General features: G+C 45.9%; 1 protein-coding gene across 1 annotated transcript in view; it reads right to left on the reverse strand.

Annotated features, from left to right (window-relative positions):
- The window catches only part of supt16h (SPT16 homolog, facilitates chromatin remodeling subunit), a 44886-nt gene that overhangs the window by 9046 nt on the left and 8223 nt on the right, over nucleotides 1–27617 (reverse strand). The window contains exons 3-20 of the mRNA XM_083772313.1: nucleotides 27062–27232; nucleotides 26170–26322; nucleotides 24699–24845; nucleotides 23470–23621; nucleotides 19321–19493; nucleotides 18229–18319; nucleotides 17488–17561; nucleotides 16528–16640; nucleotides 14691–14756; nucleotides 14016–14114; nucleotides 13158–13273; nucleotides 11175–11328; nucleotides 9699–9826; nucleotides 8815–9077; nucleotides 4171–4289; nucleotides 1962–2200; nucleotides 1445–1520; nucleotides 510–679 (exon numbers count right to left, since the gene is read on the reverse strand). Of these exons, the coding sequence (XP_083628439.1) occupies nucleotides 510–679; nucleotides 1445–1520; nucleotides 1962–2200; nucleotides 4171–4289; nucleotides 8815–9077; nucleotides 9699–9826; nucleotides 11175–11328; nucleotides 13158–13273; nucleotides 14016–14114; nucleotides 14691–14756; nucleotides 16528–16640; nucleotides 17488–17561; nucleotides 18229–18319; nucleotides 19321–19493; nucleotides 23470–23621; nucleotides 24699–24845; nucleotides 26170–26322; nucleotides 27062–27232 (2504 nt within the window). The remainder of the gene's footprint in view (nucleotides 1–509; nucleotides 680–1444; nucleotides 1521–1961; nucleotides 2201–4170; nucleotides 4290–8814; nucleotides 9078–9698; nucleotides 9827–11174; nucleotides 11329–13157; nucleotides 13274–14015; nucleotides 14115–14690; nucleotides 14757–16527; nucleotides 16641–17487; nucleotides 17562–18228; nucleotides 18320–19320; nucleotides 19494–23469; nucleotides 23622–24698; nucleotides 24846–26169; nucleotides 26323–27061; nucleotides 27233–27617) is intronic.

Raw genomic sequence — 27617 nt, forward strand, 5'->3', positions numbered from 1 at the left:
TAGTAGGCTGACAGGAAACGGGAGAGAGATGGGGGGATGACATGCGGTAAAGGCTGTGTCGGGTCCGGGAGTCGAACCCGCGGCACACCGCGACTGGATCACCAGTCCGGTGCCCAGACCGTTACGCTACAGCCTGGGCCGGGAGTTGTAGTTTTATACTCACTTCAGCCACTCCTTGATGGGGTCCAGGGAGTTGTAGTTTTATACTCACTTCAGCCACTCCTTGATGGGGTCCAGGGAGTTGTAGTTTTTAATACTCACTTCAGCCACTCCTTGATGGGGTCCAGGGAGTTGTAGTTTTATACTCACTTCAGCCACTCCTTGATGGGGTCCAGGGAGTTGTAGTTTTTAATACTCACTTCAGCCACTCCTTGATGGGGTCCAGGGAGTTGTAGTTTTTAATACTCACTTCAGCCACTCCTTGATGGGGTCCAGGGAGTTGTAGTTTTTAATACTCACTTCAGCCACTCCTTGATGGGGTCCAGGGAGTTGTAGTTTTTAATACTCACTTCAGCCACTCCTTGATGGGGTCCAGGGAGTTGACGGGCACGGCGTTGATCATGGTGACCTTCTTGTTGTAGTCCTTGTACACGATCACCACGTCGAAGTTCTTCAGGTGGAACTGGACGCGCTCAAAGTGCACCAGCTCCACCTCGTCCAGGGTGACTACGAACGGGGGCTGGGGGGGGGGGAGATGGGAGGGGGAGAGAACATTTAGTCATGAAAATTAACCCATTCTGACCTGAGATCAGACTCTAAAATGTCTTCTACATCCTGACAGTTTTCTGAAAAAGCTATGTTCCTCGATAAATAAATAAATAGCAGACCTACAAGCTCGTAGCGCGCCACTCGGTGGCACGCTATGAGCTTGTAGATCTGCTATTTTTCAATAGCTAAAGCACAACATAATGCTAACACCAAAAGGGGTTCACGCCCAGAATGACTTATCCCATTCTGACCTGAGATCAGATTCTATAAATGTCTTCTACATCCTGACAGTTTTCTGAGAAAGCTATGTTTCTATGTCAATCGTTCTTTGATTTTTCAAAAACAGCCTGCTCGTGTGTTGCGACTGTCGCTGACGCTGCTGATGCATAGTTATAGTTATAGCGTCATAAGCATGCGCAGATCTACAAGTCATCTACCCGTCGCAATGCACAGCGCTTTGGGGCTTGTACATCTGTGTTTTTCCCCGCAGTTAGTTGAATTATATCGAATCACAACCGATGTAGACGCCATTTTGACCGATCCAGACACACGCGCGCATCGATGTAGTCGCATCGTTAATGTTAAAATGGATTACCGATTCATATGGATATTGTTTGAAGCCACTAAGACTCACCCATTCCGTGGTGTTGACCACCACTAAGACTCACCCATTCCGTGGTGTTGACCACCACTAAGACTCACCCATTCCGTGGTGTTGACCACCACTAAGACTCACCCATTCCGTGGTGTTGACCAGCGAACTGGACGTCGGCTGGAGCAGACAGGTACTCCTGTAGGGTGCTCCCTGGAAACTGAAAAACACACAAAACACACATCGGTCAAAACCTTCAAGAAGTATGCGGTTTGTTTTATAATCTGACTCTTCTCATCTGTAAGCCACTCGTTACAAACTATACCTAGTAGTTACAAGTAAGACGCGCAAACGTGGGAAGCGAACACAGCTCGTAAATTGCAATAACAACAATTAGAATAATTGTTTTTAAAGTCTTCTACTGTGTGTGTGTGTGTGTGTGTGGTTGTTTTTGTGTGTGTGTGTGTGTGTGTGTGTGTGTGTGTGCTACAGCTGCACCCTCTGGTGGCGGGCGGGTGGTGTCACAGCGGGACAGACAGACAGACAGACATGATCTGCAGGGTCTCATAGTTAGTGCTCAGTGCGTTCGCAACTAAGCCTCTACTTCACAACAGAACTTAGGTTTTGGTGGTGCAACCACCTCCTGGTCTCTTTGACTCACCCCAGGTCTCTGAAGGGAACCTCGAACTCCAGCTCCTCCTTGGTCAGCGTCTCCACCTTCTCGATGAAGTTCTTGAAGGCGCTCTTCAGCTTGTGCCTCATCTCCCTCTCCATCTGCTCGGCGTAGAGGTCGTCTCGGTCGTGCATGTGTTGGTGCTTACCGAGGTCCGTGGTGATCTCGCCCACCTCCGTGTAGAACTGCACGTCCGTGTGGCGTTTCTTACCGAACATGATGGCGTTCTGGTTGGAAAAAGAAACAACAACATTTGAAGAGAATATTGACCGTTTTGACCCATTTTGATGACCGGAGATCAGATTCTAAAAATGTTCTTCTACATCCCGACAGCTTTCTGATAAAGCTATGTTTCTATGTCAGTCGTTCTTTCGATTTTTTCAAAAATAGCAGACCTACAAGCTCGTATATATGAGCTTGTAGATCTGCTGTAAATTCTGCTGTAAATAAATAAATGACGTTGTTCATATAGTGTGGTTGTGGTTGAGTAATACCATTACTGTCCAAACTCCCCCCAGGCGGAGGGCATTTTGTTTAGTTAAGTTATGTCTGAGGTTCATAGGGTGGGACCGAAGCATAGTTTAACCCATTTAATGACATCGAAATTAAAAAAATAACTTCTAAATCTCATGTTCAGTGGTTCTCAATATTTCATGTCATTGACTCCAGAAAACGCGTAACCCGCATTTTAATCAAATATTCCACGCTGCCGAGATTGTTTTATTACTTTTAGAGCATACACTGAATTATTTGGGCTTTTGATCCGTGGAAATCCGGCGAAAAAAGGTCCCTCCGTTTGTTATGAAGTTGAACGATCGCACCACCCGCCATCTTGACCGCCCCACAAGACCCGCCTCCATGAGGCGTTGTACCCCGCTCATTTGCATTGGCCTCAATTTCCCAGAAGCCCTAGCAGCCCACAGCATGTGTTGATCAAAACAAAACCATCTCGTCTACCGGCTCCGCGGCAAAGACGGAGTTTCTTTTTAATTATTACAATAGGGCGGATTAAACACGTAAAACAAAAGGTCGGGAATGTCGTAGTAAGCACGCATCGTACCCTGGATTAAACAATTAGCGGTCCGTCAAACTGTTTTAACCCATTCTGAACGGGAACCCATTTTGGCGTTAGCATCATGTCATGCTTTAGCTATTTTTTGACATTTTTTAGAATCTGATCTCAGGTCAGAATGGGTTAATCAGACCAGTGTGTGTCCAGTGGAAACCTCGTATGAATCTAGTATGAATTATTGTATATAGTCATAGCACGCCATAGTACATATGTATAGCATAGTAGTAAATATGTATAGTTTATATGTATAGTGTATGTATAGTTTCATTATATAGATATTCCACTGTTACTTTCTTAGCTTACGCATGTTTCAAAGGTATGGCTCCCCCATATCTTGCAAGTATGATCGAACCCTACAAACCCTCCCGCGCACTCAGATCAGCCAACGCAGGGAAGCTGGAAGTACCCTCACTAAAAACGCCGGGACAACGCTCCACACGTCCCAAACTCTTCTCCCTTCTGGCTCCAAAACTGTGGAATGCACTTCCCATTGCAGTCAGAACTGCAGCATCACTCCCAATCTTCCGCCGTAGTCTGAAAACCCACCTTTTCAGAATCCATCATGGCCCGTAGCACTTACCCCACCCCCTTAGATAGCATTTCTGTAGACGTAGATAGCATTTGATACAGACTTATAGCATGTTATGTAGACAGCACTATAATTGCATTGTATGTAGTCATAGCACATCATAGTACATAAGTATAGCATAGTAGTATAGATGTATAGTTTATATGTATACTGTAGTTTCATCATATAGATATATATATATCTAGCTATCTTATATATATATATATATATATATATATATATAAGATAGATATATACACTGTTACTTTCTTAGCTTACGCATGTTTCATGATAAATGTTCTTATGTGATGTATTCCCATGCTTCTTTGTTCTTGCTTAATGTAAGTCGCTCTGGATTAAGAGAGTCTGCTAAATGCCTAAATTGTAATTGTAAATTGTTCATGATAAATGCTTTTATGTGATGTATTCCCATGCTTTTGTTCTTGCTTAAATGTAAGTCGCTCTGGATTAAGAGAGTCTGCTAAATGCCTAAATTGTAATTGTAAATTGTAATCCGATCTCAGGTCAGAATGGGTTAACAACATCCGTACGCCTACCTTGAGGTGGAAGTGCAGAACGATGATCATCTCTCCGTCACACGGCTGGAAGATGGAGTGTTTGATGTTGTTGTAGAGGATGTCCACTTTGTCCCCGCGTACCGACGTGAACCTGAACCCTGGAGACAGACACAGAGACACATGATGTTGTTGTAGAGGATGTCCACTTTGTCCCCGCGTACCGACGTGAACCTGAACCCTGGAGACAGACACAGAGACACATGATGTTGTTGTAGAGGATGTCCACTTTGTCCCCGCGTACCGACGTGAACCTGAACCCTGGAGACAGACACAGAGACACATGATGTTGTTGTAGAGGATGTCCACTTTGTCCCCGCGTACCGACGTGAACCTGAACCCTGGAGACAGACACAGAGACACATGATGTTGTTGTAGAGGATGTCCACTTTGTCCCCACGTACCGACGTGAACCTGAACCCTGGAGACAGACACAGAGACACATGATGTTGTTGTAGAGGATGTCCACTTTGTCCCCGCGTACCGACGTGAACCTGAACCCTCGAGAGACACACAGAGACACCGGAATCCAGAGTTGTTGTTGGCTAGACCTCACTCTCGCAGCAACTGAACTAACTATGGGCACAAGTTAACCAACCCTGGACACACCCTAAAGGCTCATTCATGGTCTGGATTCTCGGTGGCGAGCTGACCACCGGAGCTGAAATGACGTTGAGCGGTGGTGAGTAAAAACAGAGAGAAGGGCGGCGGTGGTTTGCTCTTCACCGCAGCTCAGTGATGTCATGTTGTAGTTCGTAAATCCAGACTATTCAGTATTTAAGTCCGACGTCATTTTGTAGTGCTGCGTTATGTCCGGGTCCAAGTGGCACCAGCTCCCGTCCGCATCTCATTGTAAATAGAATATCTGAACGCGTGAATCTTTTTACAGTGACGTTATTTTTCAGAAAGGAAGCCATTGAGGGTTAAAATGGGTCTCAGAAAACTTTAAAAGCGTTTTTAGAATCGGCCTTAGGCCTAAATGGGTCTTAATGCTTCCAACTGGAGTAGAATTATTAATGTTTCGTACAAGTGTCCATGACAAAGAAAATATATGATGTGGAGACAATAAAGACTATTATTATCATTATTATTGAAGGTAAAATATTTCGGGGGCATATTTAGAATGTGTGCAGGCTTGAGTATGTTTGCATTAATGAGGATTTATTGGACACAATAAAATAAAATGGCGATAGTATCCAGTGTGGGGCAGCCCTCCTTAGAGCCCTAAGCCCTCCTTAGAGCCCTAAGCCCTCCTGCCCTCCTCCTTAGAGCCCTAAGCCCTCTTCCTTAGAGCCCTAAGCCCTCCTTAGAGCCCTAAGCCCTCCTTAGAGCCCTAAGCCCTCCTTAGAGCTCTAAGCCCTCCTTAGAGCTCTAAGCCCTCCTTAGAGCCCTAAGCCCTCCTTAGAGCCCTAAGCCCTCCTCCTTAGAGCCCTAAGCCCTCCTCCTTAGAGCCCTAAGCCCTCCTCAGAGCCCTAAGCCCTCCTTAGAGCTCTAAGCCCTCCTTAGAGCCCTAAGCCCTCCTGCCCTCCTCCTTAGAGCCCTAAGCCCTCCTCCTCAGAGCCCTAAGCCCTCCTCCTCAGAGCCCTAAGCCCTCCTTAGAGCCCTATGCCCTCCTTAGAGCCCTAAGCCCTCCTCCTTAGAGCCCTAAGCCCTCCTTAGAGCCCTAAGCCCTCCTTAGAGCCCTAAGCCCTCCTGCCCTCATCCTTAGAGCCCTAAGACCTCCTCCTTAGAGCCCTAAGCCCACCTCCTTAGAGCCCTAAGCCCACCTCCTTAGAGCCCTAAGCCCTCCTTAGAGCCCTAAGCCCTCCTTAGAACCCTAAGCCCTCCTTAGAGCCCTAAGCCCACCTCCTTAGAGCCCTAAACCCTCCTCCTTAGAGCCCTAAGCCCTCCTTAGAGCCCTAAGCCCTCCTGCCCTCATCCTCAGAGCCCTAAGCCCTCCTTAGAGCCCTAAGCCCTCCTGCCCTCATCCTCAGAGCCCTAAGCCCACCTCCTTAGAGCCCTAAGACCACTCCCTAAGCCCTCCTCCTCAGAGCCCTAAGCCCACCTCCTTAGAGCCCTAAGACCACCCCCTAAGCCCTCCTCCTCAGAGCCCTAAGCCCACCTCCTTAGAGCCCTAAGACCACCCCCTAAGCCCTCCTCCTCAGAGCCCTAAGCCCACCTCCTTAGAGCCCTAAGACCACTCCCTAAGCCCTCCTCCTCAGAGCCCTAAGCCCTCCTCCTTAGAGCCCTAAGACCACCCCCTAAGCCCTCCTCCTCAGAGCCCTAAGCCCTCCTCCTTAGAGCCCTAAGACCACCCCCTAAGCCCTCCTCCTCAGAGCCCTAAGCCCACCTCCTTAGAGCCCTAAGACCACTCCCTAAGCCCTCCTCCTCAGAGCCCTAAGCCCTCCTCCTTAGAGCCCTAAGACCACCCCCTAAGCCCTCCTCCTCAGAGCCCTAAGCCCTCCTCCTTAGAGCCCTAAGACCACTCCCTAAGCCCTCCTCCTCAGAGCCCTAAGCCCACCTCCTTAGAGCCCTAAGACCACTCCCTAAGCCCTCCTCCTCAGAGCCCTAAGCCCACCTCCTTAGAGCCCTAAGACCACTCCCTAAGCCCTCCTCCTCAGAGCCCTAAGCCCTCCTCCTTAGAGCCCTAAGACCACCCCCTAAGCCCTCCTCCTCAGAGCCCTAAGCCCACCTCCTTAGAGCCCTAAGACCACCCCCTAAGCCCTCCTCCTCAGAGCCCTAAGCCCTCCTCTTTAGAGCCCTAAGCCCTCCTCCTTAGAGCCCTAAGCCCCCCTCCTTAGAGCCCTAAGCCGTCCTCCTTAGAGCCCTAAGCCCTCCTCCTTAGAGCCCTAAGCCCTCATCCTCAGAGCCCTAAGCCCTCCTCCTCAGAGCCCTAAGCCCTCCTCAGAGCCCTAAGCCCTCCTCAGAGCCCTAAGCCCTCCTTAGAGCCCTATGCCCTCCTTAGAGCCCTAAGCCCTCCTCCTTAGAGCCCTAAGCCCTCCTTAGAGCCCTAAGCCCTCCTGCCCTCCTCCTTAGAGCCCTAAGCCCTCCTTAGAGCCCTAAGACCTCCTCCTTAGAGCCCTAAGCCCACCTCCTTAGAGCCCTAAGCCCACCTCCTTAGAGCCCTAAGCCCACCTCCTTAGAGCCCTAAGCCCTCCTTAGAGCCCTAAGCCCACCTCCTTAGAGCCCTAAGCCCACCTCCTTAGAGCCCTAAGCCCACCTCCTTAGAGCCCTAAGCCCTCCTTAGAGCCCTAAGCCCACCTCCTTAGAACCCTAAGCCCTCCTTAGAGCCCTAAGCCCACCTCCTTAGAGCCCTAAGCCCACCTCCTTAGAGCCCTAAGCCCACCTCCTTAGAGCCCTAAGACCACCTCCTTAGAGCCCTAAGCCCTCCTTAGAGCCCTAAGCCCACCTCCTTAGAACCCTAAGCCCTCCTTAGAGCCCTAAGCCCTCCTCCTTAGAGCCCTAAGCCCTCCTGCCCTCATCCTTAGAGCCCTAAGACCTCCTCCTTAGAGCCCTAAGCCCTCCTGCCCTCATCCTTAGAGCCCTAAGACCTCCTCCTTAGAGCCCTAAGCCCACCTCCTTAGAGCCCTAAGCCCTCCTTAGAGCCCTAAGCCCTCCTGCCCTCATCCTCAGAGCCCTAAGCCCACCTCCTTAGAGCCCTAAGACCACTCCCTAAGCCCTCCTCCTCAGAGCCCTAAGCCCTCCTCCTCAGAGCCCTAAGCCCACCTCCTTAGAGCCCTAAGACCACTCCCTAAGCCCTCCTCCTCAGAGCCCTAAGCCCTCCTCCTTAGAGCCCTAAGACCACCCCCTAAGCCCTCCTCCTCAGAGCCCTAAGCCCTCCTCCTTAGAGCCCTAAGACCACTCCCTAAGCCCTCCTCCTCAGAGCCCTAAGCCCTCCTCCTTAGAGCCCTAAGACCACCCCCTAAGCCCTCCTCCTCAGAGCCCTAAGCCCTCCTCCTTAGAGCCCTAAGACCACTCCCTAAGCCCTCCTCCTCAGAGCCCTAAGCCCTCCTCCTTAGAGCCCTAAGACCACTCCCTAAGCCCTCCTCCTCAGAGCCCTAAGCCCTCCTCCTTAGAGCCCTAAGACCACCCCCTAAGCCCTCCTCCTCAGAGCCCTAAGCCCTCCTCCTTAAGAGCCCTAAGACCACTCCCTAAGCCCTCCTCCTCAGAGCCCTAAGCCCACCTCCTTAGAGCCCTAAGACCACCCCCTAAGCCCTCCTCCTCAGAGCCCTAAGCCCTCCTCCTTAGAGCCCTAAGACCACTCCCTAAGCCCTCCTCCTCAGAGCCCTAAGCCCTCCTCCTTAAGAGCCCTAAGACCACTCCCTAAGCCCTCCTCCTCAGAGCCCTAAGCCCTCCTCCTTAGAGCCCTAAGACCACTCCCTAAGCCCTCCTCCTCAGAGCCCTAAGCCCACCTCCTTAGAGCCCTAAGACCACTCCCTAAGCCCTCCTCCTCAGAGCCCTAAGCCCTCCTCCTTAGAGCCCTAAGACCACCCCCTAAGCCCTCCTCCTTAGAGCCCTAAGCCCTCCTCCTTAGAGCCCTAAGCCCTCCTCCTCAGAGCCCTAAGCCCACCTCCTTAGAGCCCTAAGCCCTCCTCCTCAGAGCCCTAAGCCCTCCTCCTTAGAGCCCTAAGCCCTCCGGGCCCTCACCGTTGGTGTGCGCCTCCAGCGAGCCATTCATCCTCTTCTGGGAGATGTTGGGTCTGATGTAGAGGTCCTTGAGTTTGGGGTTGCTGCGGTTAAGGTTGATGACCAGCGAGTCCTGCTTGACGATTCCCTCCTTCTCCTTCTCCTCCGCCTCGCGCATCTTGTAGCGCTTCTGGACCTCCTTGATGATGCGGAACGCGTTCTGGAGGTTGGTGGCGGGAATCGACGTGTCCCCCTGGGCCTTCTGATTGGACGCTCGGTACGTTCTGGGACGGGGGGGGGGGGAGAGAGAGAGAGAGAGAGAGACATGTTCCATTCAACGACAGGTGTTGTTTTCGTCGACTTAAACTACCGTCGTCTACCTTTTTTCACTGAGGAAAAATAAATGGAAACTACATGAAATATTTGATGAATTGATTTGAATATTTGATGAATTGAACAATGTGGACCCTGTTGTAAACTAGTGTAATGCTTAATTGGGTCGTCCACTCACAGTTAACAGTCTTTGTATTGAGTTTGTGCTTAAAATGTACTGTAAATTCTACAAACTGTTAATAAATATTTCAATCAATCAATCAAAAAGATAAGCTATGACGACTAAAACTAAATATACTGACGATTTCGTCAACAAATACAAACTAGACTAAAATGTTAGGAAGGGACTAGTGGACGAGAGATCCAGTACAAGTGAAAGAGAAGTGGTTTTACTATTGGTTTCATGCTGAAACTAGCAGATCTACAAGCTCACGACGTGTCACAGCGCAACACGTTGTGAGCTTGTAGATCGGCTATTTTCAGCGAGTGTAGAATAAGCCATTACGACGGCATCAAGGCCCGCCCAAAATCTTAAATTCAAGGGTATATTATATATATATATATTTCTTTACATTTCTTTGACGAAGGTAGCGTCCGGGTTGGGGAAGATGTTCCCCTCGTGGCGTCCCAAAGAGCTGCCGGGAACGTAGAAGTTTATCCTCAGGTAGGTGTAGTCGCCCTCTACCGACATGCTGATGTTCTATTGGAGGAGAATAATACTGTTATAGTCTCTCTACTGACATACTGACGTTCTATTGGAGGAGAATACTGTTATAGTCTCTCTACTGACATGATGATGTTCTATTGGAGGAGAATAATACTGTTATAGTCTCTCTACTGACATACTGATGTTCTATTGGAGGAGAATAATACTGTTATAGTCTCTCTACTGACATGCTGATGTTCTATTGGAGGAGGAGAATACTGTTATAGTCTCTCTACTGACATGCTGATGTTCTATTGGAGGAGAATAATACTGTTATAGTCTCTCTACTGACATACTGACGTTCTATTGGAGGAGGAGAATACTGTTATAGTCTCTCTACTGACATACTGATGTTCTATTGGAGGAGAATAATACTGTTATAGTCTCTCTACTGACATACTGACGTTCTATTGGAGGAGGAGAATACTGTTATAGTCTCTCTACCGACATACTGATGTTCTATTGGAGGAGGAGAATACCGTTATAGTCTCTCTACTGACATACTGATGTCCTATTGGAGGAGAATAATACTGTTATAGTCTCTCTACCGACATACTGATGTTCTATTGGAGGAGAAGAATACTGTTATAGTCTCTCTACTGACATACTGACGTTCTATTGGAGGAGAATACTGTTATAGTCTCTCTACTGACATACTGACGTTCTACATGTACTGTAGGAGCCAAAACTAACCTAAAGCCATTTTGAGTGATTTACAATATTATTGCTTTTTTTGTTTATTATTATCAGTAGTTGCTTTTTGGTACTTTGGTTTGTTTACTAACATTAGGTGTTTGTTGCAACACTTTATGATACGTTTCTAAATATACTGTTATTTTGAGCGATATAACAGTTACTGCGCATGTGCCATGGGCAGTGACGTCGGATAATAGACAAAGTGAATAGAGAATTTAGTTGATGCAACAAAGTGGAACGAAACAAGTTTTTGACCGTAAATTCGTAACGTAAGGAATCGTGCTTTTGTTTATTTTTGATATTGTTTAAACCAGTCAATTGTTTTCAATTGGATACTTTTTGAGAGAAGCTCAGGAGGATTCTGTTTGGATGGAAATAAGAGACTGAACATTGCAATAAATTAGGAGGATTCTTTTTGTCTGTGGATGGAAATAAGAACCTGAAACTGAACCTTGCAATAAATTCCTATAAAGTGCACGACGACGGTCTCCGCCTTTCATTTGGATGTTGTGAGGTGATCATAACAATAAGAAGTGGAGAACTGTTCTATGATACGAGTCAATACTAAAAGTTCTGCTGAATACTACTGTGACTAGTGAAATCGCCATTATATGTACCTTGATGCTGGCGATGTGGAACAACCTACCTTGATGGTGGCGATGTGGAACGGCGTGGAGATGCCGAAGACGGGCATGACGACCGTCTCGTACTTCTTGTCGATGAAGATCTTCATGTCTCTGATGTCCTTATCACGGGGCATCTGGGACACGTTTTTATAAGACACGTTGGACTTCCTGGCCCTGTGGGGGGGGGACGTTTCGATGAGAAAAAAGACATTAACGCTACACGTTGACAGAGCTGTCCAACACGTTGACAGAGCTGTCCAACATGTTGACAGAGCTGTCCAACACGTTGACAGAGCTGTCCAACATGTTGACAGAGCTGTCCAACATGTTGACAGAGCTGTCCAACATGTTGACAGAGCTGTCCGACATGTTGACAGAGCTGTCCGACATGTTGACAGATCTGTCCCACATGTTGACAGAGCTGTCCAACATGTTGACAGAGCTGTCCAACACGTTGACAGAGCTGTCCAACACGTTGACAGAGCTGTCCAACATGTTGACAGATCTGTCCAACATGTTGACAGAGCTGTCCAACATGTTGACAGAGCTGTCCAACACGTTGACAGAGCTGTCCAACATGTTAACAGAGCTGTCCAACACGTTGACAGAGCTGTCCAACACGTTGACAGAGCTGTCCGACATGTTAACAGAGCTGTCCAACACGTTGACAGAGCTGTCCGACATGTTGACAGAGCTGTCCGACATGTTGACAGAGCTGTCCAACATGTTGACAGAGCTGTCCGACATGTTGACAGAGCTGTCCAACATGTTGACAGAGCTGTCCAACACGTTGACAGAGCTGTCCAACACGTTGACAGAGCTGTCCAACATGTTGACAGAGCTGTCCAACACGTTGACAGAGCTGTCCAACATGTTGACAGAGCTGTCCGACATGTTGACAGAGCTGTCCGACACGTTGACAGAGCTGTCCAACATGTTGACAGAGCTGTCCGACATGTTGACAGATCTGTCCGACATGTTGACAGAGCTGTCCAACATGTTGACAGAGCTGTCCGACATGTTGACAGATCTGTCCGACATGTTGACAGAGCTGTCCAACACGTTGACAGAGCTGTCCGACATGTTGACAGAGCTGTCCGACATGTTGACAGATCTGTCCAACACGTTGACAGAGCTGTCCGACATGTTGACAGAGCTGTCCGACATGTTGACAGATCTGTCCAACATGTTGACAGAGCTGTCCGACATGTTGACAGATCTGTCCAACATGTTGACAGATCTGTCCAACATGTTGACAGAGCTGTCCAACACGTTGACAGAGCTGTCCAACATGTTGACAGAGCTGTCCAACATGTTGACAGATCTGTCCAACATGTTGACAGAGCTGTCCAACATGTTGACAGAGCTGTCCAACATGTTGACAGATCTGTCCAACATGTTGACAGAGCTGTCCAACATGTTGACAGAGCTGTCCAACATGTTGACAGATCTGTCCAACATGTTGACAGAGCTGTCCAACATGTTGACAGATCTGTCCAACACGTTGACAGAGCTGTCCAACATGTTGACAGAGCTGTCCAACACGTTGACAGATCTGTCCAACACGTTGACAGAGCTGTCCAACATGTTGACAGAGCTGTCCAACACGTTGACAGAGCTGTCCAACACGTTGACAGAGCTGTCCAACATGTTGACAGAGCTGTCCAACATGTTGACAGAGCTGTCCAACATGTTGACAGAGCTGTCCAACATGTTGACAGAGCTGTCCAACATGTTAACAGAGCTGTCCATTGTCCAACATGTTAACAGAGCTGTCCAACATGTTAACAGAGCTGTCCAACATGTTAACAGAGCTGTCCAACATGTTAACAGAGCTGTCCAACATGTTAACAGAGCTGACCAACATGTCTATGAAGACATCTGTGAAATCTAAGACATTTAATCTGCATTCCAGTGACCTACAGTAACCCCTTTAACGAGGTCATTCCTGTGACCTACAGTAACCCCTTTAACGAGGTCCTTCCAGTGACATCATCACTCACTTCTGAGTCTGCTGCTCTCCTTTCTGCTCCGTCAGACGCCGCCTGGCCTCCTCGTTCACCTGATTGGCCAACTCCTTCTGGTGGGCCCGCCTCTTCTCCTCCGCCGTCAGCTCGTTCTGAACACATGATGATCAATTACCCTGGTCCTGTCGGCCAGCAGGGCAGCGCTATGCTGTTATTATTAATTACCCTGGTCCGGTCGGCCAGCAGGGCGGCGCTATGCTGTTATTATTAATTACCCTGGTCCTGTCTGCCAGCAGGGCAGCACTATGCTGTGTTATTATTAATTACCCTGGTCCTGTCTGCCAGCAGGGCAGTGCTATGCTGTGTTATTATTAATTACCCTGGTCCTGTCGGCCAGCAGGGCGGCGCTATGATGTTATTATTAATTACCCTGGTCCTGTCGGCCAGCAGGGCGGCGCTATGCTGCGTTATTAATTACCCTGGTCCTGTCGGCCAGCAGGGCGGCGCTATGCTGTGTTATTATTAATTACCCTGGTCCTGTCGGCCAGCAGGGCGGCGCTATGCTGTGTTATTATTAATTACCCTGGTCCTGTCGGCCAGCAGGGCGGCGCTATGCTGTGTTATTATTAATTACCCTGGTCCTGTCGGCCAGCAGGGCGGCGCTATGCTGTGTTATTATTAATTACCCTGGTCCTGTCGGCCAGCAGGGCGGCGCTATGCTGTGTTATTATTAATTACCCTGGTCCTGTCGGCCAGCAGGGCGGCGCTATGCTGTGTTATTATTAATTACCCTGGTCCTGTCGGCCAGCAGGGCGGCGCTATGCTGTGTTATTATTAATTACCCTGGTCCTGTCGGCCAGCAGGGCGGCGCTATGCTGTGTTATTATTAATTACCCTGGTCCTGTCGGTCATCAGGGCCGCGCTGCGCGCTCCTTTTCCCAGAAGCTCCTCGGCATCGTCAGCCTCCTCCTCTTCGTCTTCCTCATCATCGTTCTGGGAGAGAGAGAAAAATAATAATAATTAAAAAAATATGACAAACACTGAAATGTCACTGACGTTATATTCAGTAATAAATTGAAGAGACAGATTCATCAACATTCCATGTACAACCCAGATTCGGCACAAACAAGGGACTAAATTATTTTCGCTCCTATGCCACCAGAATGTGGAACGCCCTACCAACAGTCATTAAGACATGCGAATCCCTTGACTCCTTCAAAACCGCTCTCAAAGGGCACCTACGGACGGCTGCAATTCGAAACTGGCCCCCGTAGAATCTGAATCCCCAACACCGCCGCCCCTTATTCCCTTCACTGTATATGTTTCTTTTCCCTTTTTACCTCCTTTATGATGAAATCCTGTCCTGTTCTTTGGCTATATAGAAGTGTCTATTTATACGTCTCTAAATGTTTTGATGAATTGAACATGGTGGACCCTCTTGTAAACAAGTGTAATGCTTAATTGGGTCGTCCACTCACAGTCCAGTCTTTGTATTGAGTTTGTGCTTGAAATGTAGCCTACTGTAATTCTGCAAACTGTTAAATATTTCAATCAATCAAACAATCTCACCTTCAAAAAGATGCCCACGTTCTTGATCTTCTTTTTAACTGGAGTCAGTATTGTAGCCGCTTCCTCCTGTCAATCACATTCACACATTGAAAATAGCAGATCTACAAGCTACATTGTGATAGTGCTCAACTACTCATTGCTATAGTAGTGTGTGTGTGTGTGTGTGTGTGTGTGTGTTCAGTAACAGGAGTCTCCATGTCTCTCCAGCTCTTTATTAAACAGAACATACCTTTAATTAACCCATTCTGACCTGAGATCAGATTCTAAAAATGTCTTCCACATCCTGACAGTTTTCTGAAAAAGCTATGTTTCTATGTCAGTCGTTCTTCGATTTCTCAAAAAATAGCAGAACTACAAGCTCATAGCGCGCCACTCGGTGGCGCACTATGAGCTTGTAGGTCTGCTATTTTCAATAGCTAAAGCATAACATAATGGCTGCTAACACCAAAAGGGGTTCCCGCCCCGAGAATGGGTTAAGGTGGTACAAAATCTAAAAATCTTTGAATATAATTATATTCTTTCAGAGACAACATTTTTAACTCAAATCTTTCTTTCTGAGACATATTTTCAAATGGGGGTCGGTGGCCAATTACATATAATTTCGGGGGTCCTTTGACATGAAATATTTAGAACCACTGACATGGAAACATGAGGTATTTCAGGAAACCGTCATGATTTAGAAGACTTTTTTTTTTATTTCGACGTCAGGCCTAAATGGGTCAAGGTCTGGGTGAATGTAATGCAAATTGTAAAATAGACAAATGCACCATTTACCATGTCTCTTGTCTCCGACATTCTAAATGTATGGCATTATAAACGGTAAAATACTGGTCCTACCTCGACATTCTAAATGTATGGCATTATAAACGGTAAAACACTGGTCCTACCTCGACGTTCTAAATGTATGGCATTATAAACGGTAAAACACTGGTCCTACCTCGACAACCTAAATGTACGGCATTATAAACGGTAAAATACTGGTCCTACCTCGACATTCTAAATGTATGGCATTATAAACGGTAAAACACTGGTCCTACCTCGACATTCTAAATGTATGGCATTATAAACGGTAAAACACTGGTCCTACCTCGACATTCTAAATGTATGGCATTATAAACGGTAAAATACTGGTCCTACCTCGACATTCTAAATGTATGGCATTATAAACGGTAAAACACTGGTCCTACCTCGACATTCTAAATGTATGGCATTATAAACGGTAAATCACTGGTCCTACCTCGACATTCTAAATGTATGGCATTATAAACGGTAAATCACTGGTCCTAACTCGACATTCTAAATGTATGGCATTATAAACGGTAAATCACTGGTCCTACCTCGACATTCTAAATGTATGGCATTATAAACGGTAAAACACTGGTCCTACCTCGACATTCTAAATGTATGGCATTATAAACGGTAAAACACTGGTCCTACCTCGACATTCTAAATGTATGGCATTATAAACGGTAAAATACTGGTCCTACCTCGACATTCTAAATGTATGGCATTATAAACGGTAAATCACTGGTCCTACCTCGACATTCTAAATGTATGGCATTATAAACGGTAAATCACTGGTCCTACCTCGACATTCTAAATGTATGGCATTATAAACGGTAAATCACTGGTCCTAACTCGACATTCTAAATGTATGGCATTATAAACGGTAAAACACTGGTCCTACCTCGACATTCTAAATGTATGGCATTATAAACGGTAAATCACTGGTCCTACCTCAACATTCTAAATGTATGGCATTATAAACGGTAAATCACTGGTCCTACCTCGACATTCTAAATGTATGGCATTATAAACGGTAAATCACTGGTCCTACCTCGTTGATCTGAACCGTGTCGCCCACAAAGAGAGCATATTTCTTCTGTTCCTCCTTCTTCCCTTCCTTGTTCACCATGTCAGCGAATCCCAGGCTTATGCTCAACACCATGCCTGGCCATGCGCACGCACACGCACGCACACGCACACAGAGAGAGTACGTATCAAATCGTGTGGCAAAGTGAGTTTAACGTTGTTTAATGCAATGGATTTATGGGGCTGTCAATCAGATAGGACTTTTCTGCATGGATGTATGGGCTGTCAATCAGATAGGACTTTTCTGTGTGGATGTATGGGCTGTCAATCAGATAGGACTTTTCTGTGTGGATGTATGGTCTGTCAATCAGATAGGACTTTTCTGTGTGGATGTATGGGGCTGTCAATCAGATAGGACTTTTCTGTGTGGATATATGGGGCTGTCAATCAGATAGGACTTTTCTGTGTGGATGTATGGGGCTGTCAATCAGATAGGACTTTTCTGTGTGGATGTATGGGACTGTCAATCAGATAGACTTTTCTGTGTGGATGTATGGGGCTGTCAATCAGATAGGACTTTTCTGTGTGGATGTATGGGGCTGTCAATCAGATAGGACTTTACAGTGTGGATGTATGGACTGTCGAGGCCAGAAAGTGGTTTTATTTTGGCCACTCAGTAGGTTCAGCTTCAGGGTAGGGTCGCTCAGTGGACGACCCCAGCTTCAGGGTAGGGTCGCTCAGTGGACGACCCCAGCTTCAGGGTTAGGGTCGCTCAGTGGACGACCCCAGCTTCAGGGTTAGGGTCGATCAGTGGACGACCCCAGCTTCAGGGTAGGGTCGCTCAGTGGACGACCCCAGCTTCAGGGTAGGGTCGCTCAGTGGACGACCCCAGCTTCAGGGTAGGGTCGCTCAGTGCACTGAATAAACAAACACCAGTGCGTTCAGGGCGCATTTCCGAACGCACCCTTTGTTGGCAGTTTCTCACCTTTTTTCAGCTTGTACTGGTTCTTAGCATTTAGCACCAGGGATCCCTCTCTGAACTCTATTCCCATGGCAAACCTGCAGCAGGGAAATCAATCAAGTCACCCATTCTGACCTGAGATCAGATTCTAAAAATGTCTTCTGCATCCTGACAGTTTTCTGAAAAAGCTATGTTTCTATGTCAGTCGTTTTTTGATTTTTCAAAAATAGCAGACCTACAAGCTCGTAGCGCGCCACTCGGTGGCGCGCTATGAGCTTGTAGATCTGATATTTTTCAATAGCTAAAGCATAACATAATACACCAAAATGGGTTCCCGCCCAAAATGGGTTAACCCATTTAGGCCCGACGTTTAAAAATGACAGTTTTCTGAAAAACACACGTTCTCAAACTATTTCATGTCAAGGAACTCCCAGAATTATAAATTGGCCGCCGACCCCCATCTGAAAATATGTTGTTCCGGCAACCCCCCCCAGAAGCAAAGATTTGAGTTAAAACGTTCACTGTGAAAGAATATATATTCAAAGATCTGCGCCACATTTTCAAGATTTTTTCAAAAATAGCAGACCGACAAGCTCGTAGCTATGAGCTTGTAGATCTGCTATTTTTCAATAGCTAAAGTATAACATGATGCTTAAAACACCAAAAAGGGTTCCCGCACAAAATGGGTTAAGTGTAATGAACATTATGAGACAAAATTGTATGTGCGTGCGTGTGTGTGTGTGCGTGTGTGTGTGTTCCTCTTACCCGAGGTTTTTGGTAAGTTTGGACACCAGTTCTGACTTCTCTTTCTTAACGTACTCCACGGCAGCGTTGTAAGCGTCGCAGATTTTCACCCCTGTGAAAGAAGAGACCAGAGTCGTTCACAAAACAAATATACGTCATTAAAATTAACTGGCTTATGGTCAGCCTAATTAACAGTGGATTGTGCCTTCTGCCTGCACTATTCATATGTTTAATTCGTCATTTTAATGCCAATAGAAAAATCTGTGACATACACACTATATGCGAATCTGGCGATGTCACTTCCGGTTTAAGGAACAATGACATCCGGTACTAGCTTTGGGCTGTGCAGCACTATCAGATGTCCGGGATGCTAAGCAATCTTCGTTGATTTTAATAACTAAGTCAAATTAAGCTCTAATCAAGCCCAAAATATCGCATTTCACGCAGCGATGCACATGGAGACCGCATGCGTGCGTGATCGACCGTGCACGCGCGGATTTCGGACGGTTTTACGAAGATTACATCGGCCGTTAGCCAAACAAGCTAAAAGTTGCTACATTTCTTTTTTGTTGAATTACTCATGACAAAGTTGTAAAAGTCAACAGTATGTAGGCCTATGTCCATAAAATAAGCAAGCAGCACACGCAGACATGTTTTGATAATTTGCGCGACAGATGTATGCATATGACAGTATAGAGTTTCAAACTAGAAGATGATCAGGTAATATAATTAAATAATAATAATAAAATGATTGAAACAAAGAACTAGTGAATCGTTTGCTAGCGTGCTGCTGGTTTATGTTATGGAAATACATACTGTACAATTTTGTCATGAGTAATTCAACAAAAAGTACACATAAATTGCATTAAACAGTGCTGCCGGGCGGGTCTTTGAGCAACCACTCCATCATTTAGATAATATGCGAGTGAAACAGCCAATAAAAGTGCTTCACCTCCAGGCTCCACCCACAGTGAAACAGCCAATAGCAGTGCTCCACCTCCAGGCTCCACCCACAGTGAAACAGCCAATAGAAGTGCTCCACCTCCTCCTAGGCTCCACCCACCCACAGTGAAACAGCCAATAGAAGTGCTCCACCTCCTAGGCTCCACCCACCGTGTTTGAGCTCTTTGAGCAGCTCGTCCTCCACCTGCAGCAGGAAGTTGTAGTTGTCCTGCATTTCCTGGGGGGGGTCGACCATCAGGGTCCGCACCAGGTTGGAGCAGTACGACTTGTAGCGGATCCCCATGGAGCAGGTGATGGCCCCGAAGTGGATGTGGTTCTTATCACTGGAGAGAGAGAGAGAGAGAGAGAGAGAGAGAGCGAGCATAACATTATATATATGATCCCCATGGAGCAGGTGATGGCCCCGAAGTGGATGTGGTTCTTATCACTGGAGAGAGAGAGAGAGAGAGAGAGAGAGAGAGAGAGAGCATAACATTATATATATGATCCCCATGGAGCAGGTGATGGCCCCGAAGTGGATGTGGTTCTTATCACTGGAGAGAGAGACCATAACATTATATATATGATCCCCATGGAGCAGGTGATGGCCCCGAAGTGGATGTGGTGAGTGAGTGAGTGAGAGACTTTTTAGACTTGAGAGCTACTATCAAAATGCCCAGCTCAACCAGATCTACCCAGTAGTACCCACCCAAAAATATATATATTATCCCATTGCTGAAAATAGTTACATATTAGGCAGCCGCATTTGTAATGGGAAATAAGAGGGGGGGAAATGCAGGGTTTTTTATTAAGTTTGTTTGACTAACGTTTCTTGAAAACAAAGTATTGCATTGTGTGTTTGCCCTTTTTGGTGTCAATCAATCAAGAGAATTAAGTCACCTAAATTCAAGTGGCAGATGTCTCGAATAGTTTATTTATTTATTTATTGAAATTACATATTTTTAGGGGTATGTCATGCCATCTACCTGATGATGGCCCCGAAGCAGGGCTCGACAGTGCGACTAGGTGCTCGCATTTGCTACAAAAAATATCACCGTGCGAGTTGTAAAATTCAATTTGTAGCACAGGTGCGACTACAGGATTTGACCGTTCAATCGTGATAAAGACAAGGCTCTCTCTACAGCAAGTGCACATTCTATAGTCGCGGTTCGATACCTACATTTATATTTCTGAACGGCGGTGTCGTTCGCCAAAAAGAGCAGAGCTACAAGCTAACAACGTGTCGAGGCTCAATGCAGCGTCCATTTGAAGATCTGTCCCCTTTGCTCCCACCGCCCCGCCCTGTGTTGCTGCTCAGTTCTCTTCCCTGTCAGCAGCGGAGCGAACGCAGCAGGATAGCATGGTAGCACAGAAGACATGCTAGGACCCCGACACGTTGAATACTAAAGTTATTTAGAAAGTTTGTAATGTTAAAATTGTTTGAGTTGAAGAGTTGTACAACAGTGTTTCAGTTTAAGAAAGTGTTTACCCGAAGGCGGGGTTGGCGAAAGGGCCTTTCTGTGTGGAGTTTGCATGTTCTCCCCGTGTCCCCCAGGGTAGGTACCCTCACAAAAAACATGCAGTAATCCTGGTCACTAAACTGCCCCTCCTCCTGGCCAGCCGGGGCGCCTGATGGAGGGGAAAGGAACTGGTTGGAATAACGTGTTCCTTCCACGCGCTACGTCCAACCAGGGAAACTCCCCCCCTGTCAGGTGTAGAGGAGCGACTTGGACACTCAGGCATGAAGGAAGCATGAGTTCAAGTCCGTTGCTCTCCCCTTGTCCCCCATATATGGGGACTAGGTTGGCGGAGGGTGTGTAGAGCCCAGGATCACATTAGATGATTGACACAGGGGTACAAAATGAGTTTATATATGAGTAAAAATATATATATATAAAAAAAGGAAAAAATGTTAAAATATGAATTAGAAGGTTAGATATAAGTGTTATTTTGTTCCCTCAGCGTGTTTTTTTGTTCCCTCAGTGTTTGTTCTCTTGTTGAGCTTTATGTTCTTTTGTCTTTGTCGTTTTCCTTCTTTTTTTTATTTGATGTAATCATGGTGATATAAAATGTATGGTTGGTATCAGCATAATTTAGATGTTTTTTTAATGATAGGGGCAGGTATAAATGTATGGTTGGTAGCAGCATCATTTAGATGTTATTAATGATAGGGGCAGGTATAAATGTATGGTTGGTAGCAGCATCATTTAGATGTTATTAATGATAGGGGCAGGTATAAATGTATGGTTGGTAGCAGCATCATTTAGATGTTTTTTTAATGATAGGGGCAGGTATAAATGTATGGTTGGTAGCAGCATCATTTAGATGTTATTAATGATAGGGGCAGGTATAAATGTACGGTTGGTAGCAGCATCATTTAGATGTTTTTAATGATAGGGGCAGGTATAAATGTATGGTTGGTAGCAGCATCATTTAGATGTTTTTAATGATAGGGGCAGGTATAAATGTACGGTTGGTAGCAGCATCATTTAGATGTTTTTAATGATAGGGGCAGGTATAAATGTATGGTTGGTAGCAGCATCATTTAGATGTTTTTAATGATAGGGGCAGGTATAAATGTATGGTTGGTAGCAGCATCATTTAGATGTTTTTTTTTATTTTAGGGGCAGGTATAAATAAGATTTATCTTCTTCCTGCTCCTTTTCTTTTCTGCTGTGGAATATGTAAAAAACAAGTACAAAGTAAAATGAATATAATCATGTAAAACCATAACTGAAAATGAAATAAATAAATATGAAATAAAATGAAAATATCACTTGATACAACTTAACCAAACGTGGGTGAAACAGCGTGCAGCCGTGCATGCAAAGAGTGCACGGCTGCACGCACATGGAGTGGACGGATTGATTGATATACCAAAACAACCCTTGCTTAGCACCTCGCTTACAAAAGCATTGAATGACCGACCCATGGCTGGATATATTAGTCAGTGGCTAGCTCAGGTCCATAGCTCTAAATGCAACGCATTAGACCAGGGGTGGGCAACTTTGACGATGGAGAGGGCCACTATATTTCCACACTCACTCCAGAGGGCCACATTGCATACAGGTCGGAGCAAAAATAGACGATCTACAAGCTCAAAGTGCGCCGCACTGCGATGCGTTTTGAGCTTGTAGATCAGCTATTTCTTTCTATATTTGAATTGCAATCCTGAATATTATTATTTTTATTGCAATGCTGAAAAGTATAACATAACAGTAACACAACAACTTTATGAACTAAATTCTAATACATTGGATATAAAAAAAAACGCAATAACATTTTAATAATACTAATTTAGACAGATGTAATTAAAGCGGGTCATGTTTGGAATTGTAACAGCTGAAATCAATAATATATCAGTATTGTGATATTAACCTAGAGGGCCACATTAAGTGAATGTGGGGGCCGCATGTGGCCCCCGGGCCGCCAGTTGCCCAAGTATGGATTAGAGCTATGGATCAGAGCTAGTCAGTGGCCTGCATAACGAGCAACGTAAAAAAGGCAAAGATCCCCCCACCTTCTCCTTCCACCACGCCGAGGTGTAGCCTTATGTCTGATGTTGTCTGAACTGAAGCAGTCAGAGCCAAGGAGAATGTTACAATACTAATTCACCATCGAGTAGCTTCTGCACTAAATGTCACACTCACATGATAGAACAGCAAGATAAAAACGGATAGTCTGTCTGTCATTCATAAAATGAATTGATTATCTATCTATCTGCAATTCTGCATACAAAACTAATAGTCTATCAGTATAAAAACAAATTGATTATATAGGTTACCGGTATGTAAAAAAGATAAAAATAAAAACGTTTGATACTGAAAGGACAATAAACGTCATATGTAATGTTGTTTAATGTTTTGACGTCATATTTAGCGGAATTTTGACCTAATTTCTCCGTTCATTGTCCGTGGCAAATATTGAGACGTGTGGGGACTACAGCTGTATATTAGGAGGGGCTAGCGCCCCTCAAAAACACATTATTTGATAACTTTTCATCGTGCTCCTAAAATAATTTGTGTGCTACTAGATTTTTCAACTTAGTAGCACACGTGCTACTTGGAATAATGCTAAGCGTCGAGCCCTGTATGTACCTGACCACACTGTAAAAGGTGAAGGAAGGTATGTACCTAAACACTGTAAAAGGTGAAGGCATGTACCCGACCACACTGTAAAAGGTGAAGGTATGTACCTAAACACTGTAAAAGGTGAAGGCATGTACCTGCCCACACTGTAAAAGGTGAAGGTGTGTACCTAAACACTGTAAAAGGTGAAGGTATTGTACCTGACCACACTGTAAAAGGTGAAGGCATGTACCTGACCACGCTGAACTTCAGGCTGTAGTTGCCTCCACTCTGGATGATGGGAGGGTAACACATCTCCACCGTAGACGGGTCGGCTCCTCCCAGATACTTCTTCTCCTCGATGGCCTTCTCCACAGACTCTGCCAGCTTGCTGTGGCGCACTTTCTACAAGGGGGGGGGGGGGGGGGGGTTAATGGGGTCAAAGGTCATGTAGTGACTCCCCTGTTCCAGTGCTGATTTCGTCGACTAAAACTAAGACGAAAGAGGTCCGTCGACTACCTTTTTTCCCCACTGACGAAAACAAAATGGATACTTATTATGAAAACTAAGATATGATAACATTGAGACTAAATATATTGACAAATGACGGACGTTGGATTCATACAGTATGTCTTAACCCATTTTGGGCGGGAACCCCTTTTGGTGTTAGCATCACGTCATGCTTTAGCTATTGAAAAGAACGACTGACATACAATTACAATTACAATTTGGGCATTTAGCAGACGCTCTTAATCCAGAGCGACTTACATTAAGCAAGAACAAAAAGCATGGGAATACATCACATAAAAAGCATTTATCATGAAACATGCGTAAGCTAAGAAAGTAACAGTGGAATATCTATATAATGAAGCTATACATATAAACTATACATCTATACTACTATGCTATACATATGTACTATGACATGCTATGACTACATACAATGCAATTATAGTGCTGTCTACATAACATGCATAACATGGAAACATAGCTTTTTCAGAAAACTGTCAGGATGTAAAAGAACATTTTTAGAATCTGATCTCAGGTCGGTGGGGCCAGCGGTTCTCGAGTTATATGTGCATTACAGACGTACAGACAGACAGACAGACGGAGATGTGGTGCATTTATAGATAAGATGCAATGGAACAAAATGTAATGAGATTGTAAATGTTGTTTAACCCATTTTGGGGCGGCAACCCCTTTTGGTGTTAGCATTATGTTATGTTTTAGCTTTTGAAAAATAGCAGATCGACAAGCTCATAGCGCGCCACTCGGTGGCGCGCTATGAGCTTGTTGATCTGCTATTTTTGTAGGTTTGTAGGTCTGTTATTTTTTGAAAAGTCGAACGACTTTTCAGAAAACTGTCAGGATGTAGAAGACATTTGTAGAGTCTGATCTCAGGTCAGAATGAAAACTGTCAGGATGTAGAAGACATGTGTAGAATCTGATCTCAGGTCAGAACGGGTTACATCTCCTCCTCACCTCGTCGGCGTCCACGATCTCCATCACTCTCTCCTTGAAGAACTTGGTGTAGACCTCGCTGGTGACGGCCGCCGCCTTCTTCATCAGCGTCAGCTCCCCGTCCTCCTTCACCGCCATGGTGTACGCTACGACCGCACTGACGTCCACCTGGAGGTCAGGGGTCAGAGGTTAACTACGCTACCACCGCACTGACGTCCACCTGGGGGTCAGGGGTCAGACGTTAAACCACCGCACTGACGTCCACCTGGAGGTCAGGGGTCAGAAGTTAACTACGCTACCACCGCACTGACGTCCACCTGGAGGTCAGGGGTCAGAGGTTCACTATGCTACCACCATCAGAAAGAACGCCTCGTCTCTCCTAATCCAAAGAGCTCTCCGTGGTTTTGACCAGATGGATATACTGAGCTCTTCATTTCTGACAATTTACAATGTAGGCATTTATCAGACGCTCTTGATCCAGAGAGACTTACATTTAAGCAAAAGCAAAAGCATGGCATACATCACATATATAAAAAGTAGTTACAGTAGAACATAACAGTGGAGTATCTATGTCAACTATACATACTATACTATATTATATATTATACAATGTATGTGTATGTGTACTATAAAGTGCTACGACTACATAAAATGCAATTCTAGTGCTGTCTATGTAACGAGCTATAAGTCTGTCTAAAATAACAATGCTAATGTAAGTCTACTATCTAAGTCTACATAAAAGGGCTAGGCTAGGGCAAGTGCTACGGGCCATGGTGGAGTCTGAAGAGGTGGGTTTTCAGACTACGGCGGAATATTGGGAGTGAGGCTGCAGTTCTGACTGTGATGGGAAGTGCATTCCATAGTTTAACATGCCTCTCGTTCAGAATATGAACGCGAGGGATTATGGAGTGACTTTATCGTAATCATAGCGAGGTGAGCAAGCAACATTATTTCTCCTGTTTTTTGTACGGAGTGGAAGGGGGGAGGGTTTTCAGAGTAAAAGCTGCCATATCTGCGTGGTACCCTGAGCTGCTATTTTGAAAGAAATCCCGGCGCAGATTGTGTTAATGCTTTGCAATTTGTAGTCCATTTCTATACATGTTCTATAAAAGCAGCCATTCTGGGCTCCACACAGAAAGCGATCCGTTTGTAACATTGATACAGACGTGTGTAGGATGTGTGTGCGTACGGTGTGCCATTTGGCCTGGAGTCTCCCCTTGCCTTCTCCAGGCCAAGAAGAGGTGGGTTTTCAGACTACGGCGGAAGATTGGGAGTGAGGACGCAGTTCTGACTGTGATGGGAAGTGCATTCCATAGTTCAACATGCCTCTCGTTCAGAATATGAACGCGAGGAGGGATTATCCAGCGACTTTATCGTAATCATAGCGAGGTGAGCTGGGCTCCACACAGAAAGCGATCCGTTTGTAACATCGATACAGACGTGTGTAGGACGTGTGTGCGTACGGTGTGCCATTTGGCCTGGAGTCTCCTACCTTCTCCAGGCCCTCTGCAGTGATGGTGTCGTTCCAGGACTTCATGTACTCTCCAGGGAACTTGTCCTTGCTGAAGATGCCCACCGTCTTGCCCTCCTTGCTGCCTTTGATGGCCTCCATCATCTTGTCGAAGTTGGCTTTGTTGCTCTCGTTCTGTCAGGGGGGGGGGGGGGGGGGGGGGGGGGAATGATGGAGGATATACTTTTCTTCATGAAAAACAAAACTTGAGTACTGACAGGAGCCTGTGTGTGTGTGTGTGTGTGTGTGTGTGTGTGTGTCTCTGTATGACTATGATCTGTTGTTTTGGAGACAGAGACCCACGTTTGTTTGCTGCGTTGTTTTATTTTGCTTCGACGCTTACGATAGCAATCCAGACGAGAAATTCTTCTCTCACACGGTTGACTATCTTTTTTGAGTGTGTGGGGTTGAGTGTGTGTGTGTAACTCGTGTTCAGGAGTCAAAGTGTTAATCCATAGACTAATAGACTAATCACGTACATAAAAAGTAGTTATCATGAAACATGCGTAAGCTAAGAACGTAACCGTGGAATATCTGTATAATAAAACTATACATACTATACTATACTATACCTATATACTATAAAGTGCTATGACTACATAAAATGCAATAACATGCTATAAGTCTGTATCAAATGCTATCTAAGTCTACATAAAGTGCTATCTAAGGGGCTAGGGCAGGTGCTACGGGCCATGATGGAGTCTGAAGATGTGGGTTTTCAGACTACGGCGGAAGATTGGGCGTGAGGCTGCAGTTCTGACTGCAACGGGAAGTGCATTCCATAGTTTTGGAGCCAGAAGGGAAGAAGAGTTTGGGACGTGTGGAGCGTTGTTTTTTTAGTGAGGGTACACAAACGAGCCGTTTGATTGGTTACCTTCTCCCTGGTGAGCAGCGTGATGGGCGGAGCTCCGTTGGCGTTCTCGTTCCCCTTGGTGAGCGCCACCTGCTTCAGGAACTCCACCTTCTTCTTACTGGCCAGGAAGATGATCTTGGCCTCGCAGAAAACCATGATGGTGTCTGTCAACTCGTAGCCAAACAGCCATGTCTGAAAACAAGAGAGGAAAACCATGTTGGTGTCCGTCAACTCGTAGCCAAACAGCCATGTCTGAAAACAGAGGAAAACCATGTTGGTGTCCGTCAACTCGTAGCCAAACAGCCATGTCTGAAAACAGAGAAAAACCATGTTGGTGTCAGTCAACTCGTAGCCAAACAGCCATGTCTGAACACAAGAGAGGAAAACCATGTTGGTGTCCGTCAACTCGTAGCCAAACAGCCATGTCTGAAAACAGAGGAAAACCATGTTGGTGTCAGTCAACTCGTAGCCAAACAGCCATGTCTGAAAACAGAGAAAAACCATGTTGGTGTCAGTCAACTCGTAGCCAAACAGCCATGTCTGAAAACAAGAGAGGAAAACCATGTTGGTGTCTGTC

The sequence above is a fragment of the Protomyctophum parallelum genome (assembly GCF_964188405.1).
Source record: "Protomyctophum parallelum genome assembly, chromosome: 8".
NCBI classification, from domain to species: domain Eukaryota; kingdom Metazoa; phylum Chordata; class Actinopteri; order Myctophiformes; family Myctophidae; genus Protomyctophum; species Protomyctophum parallelum.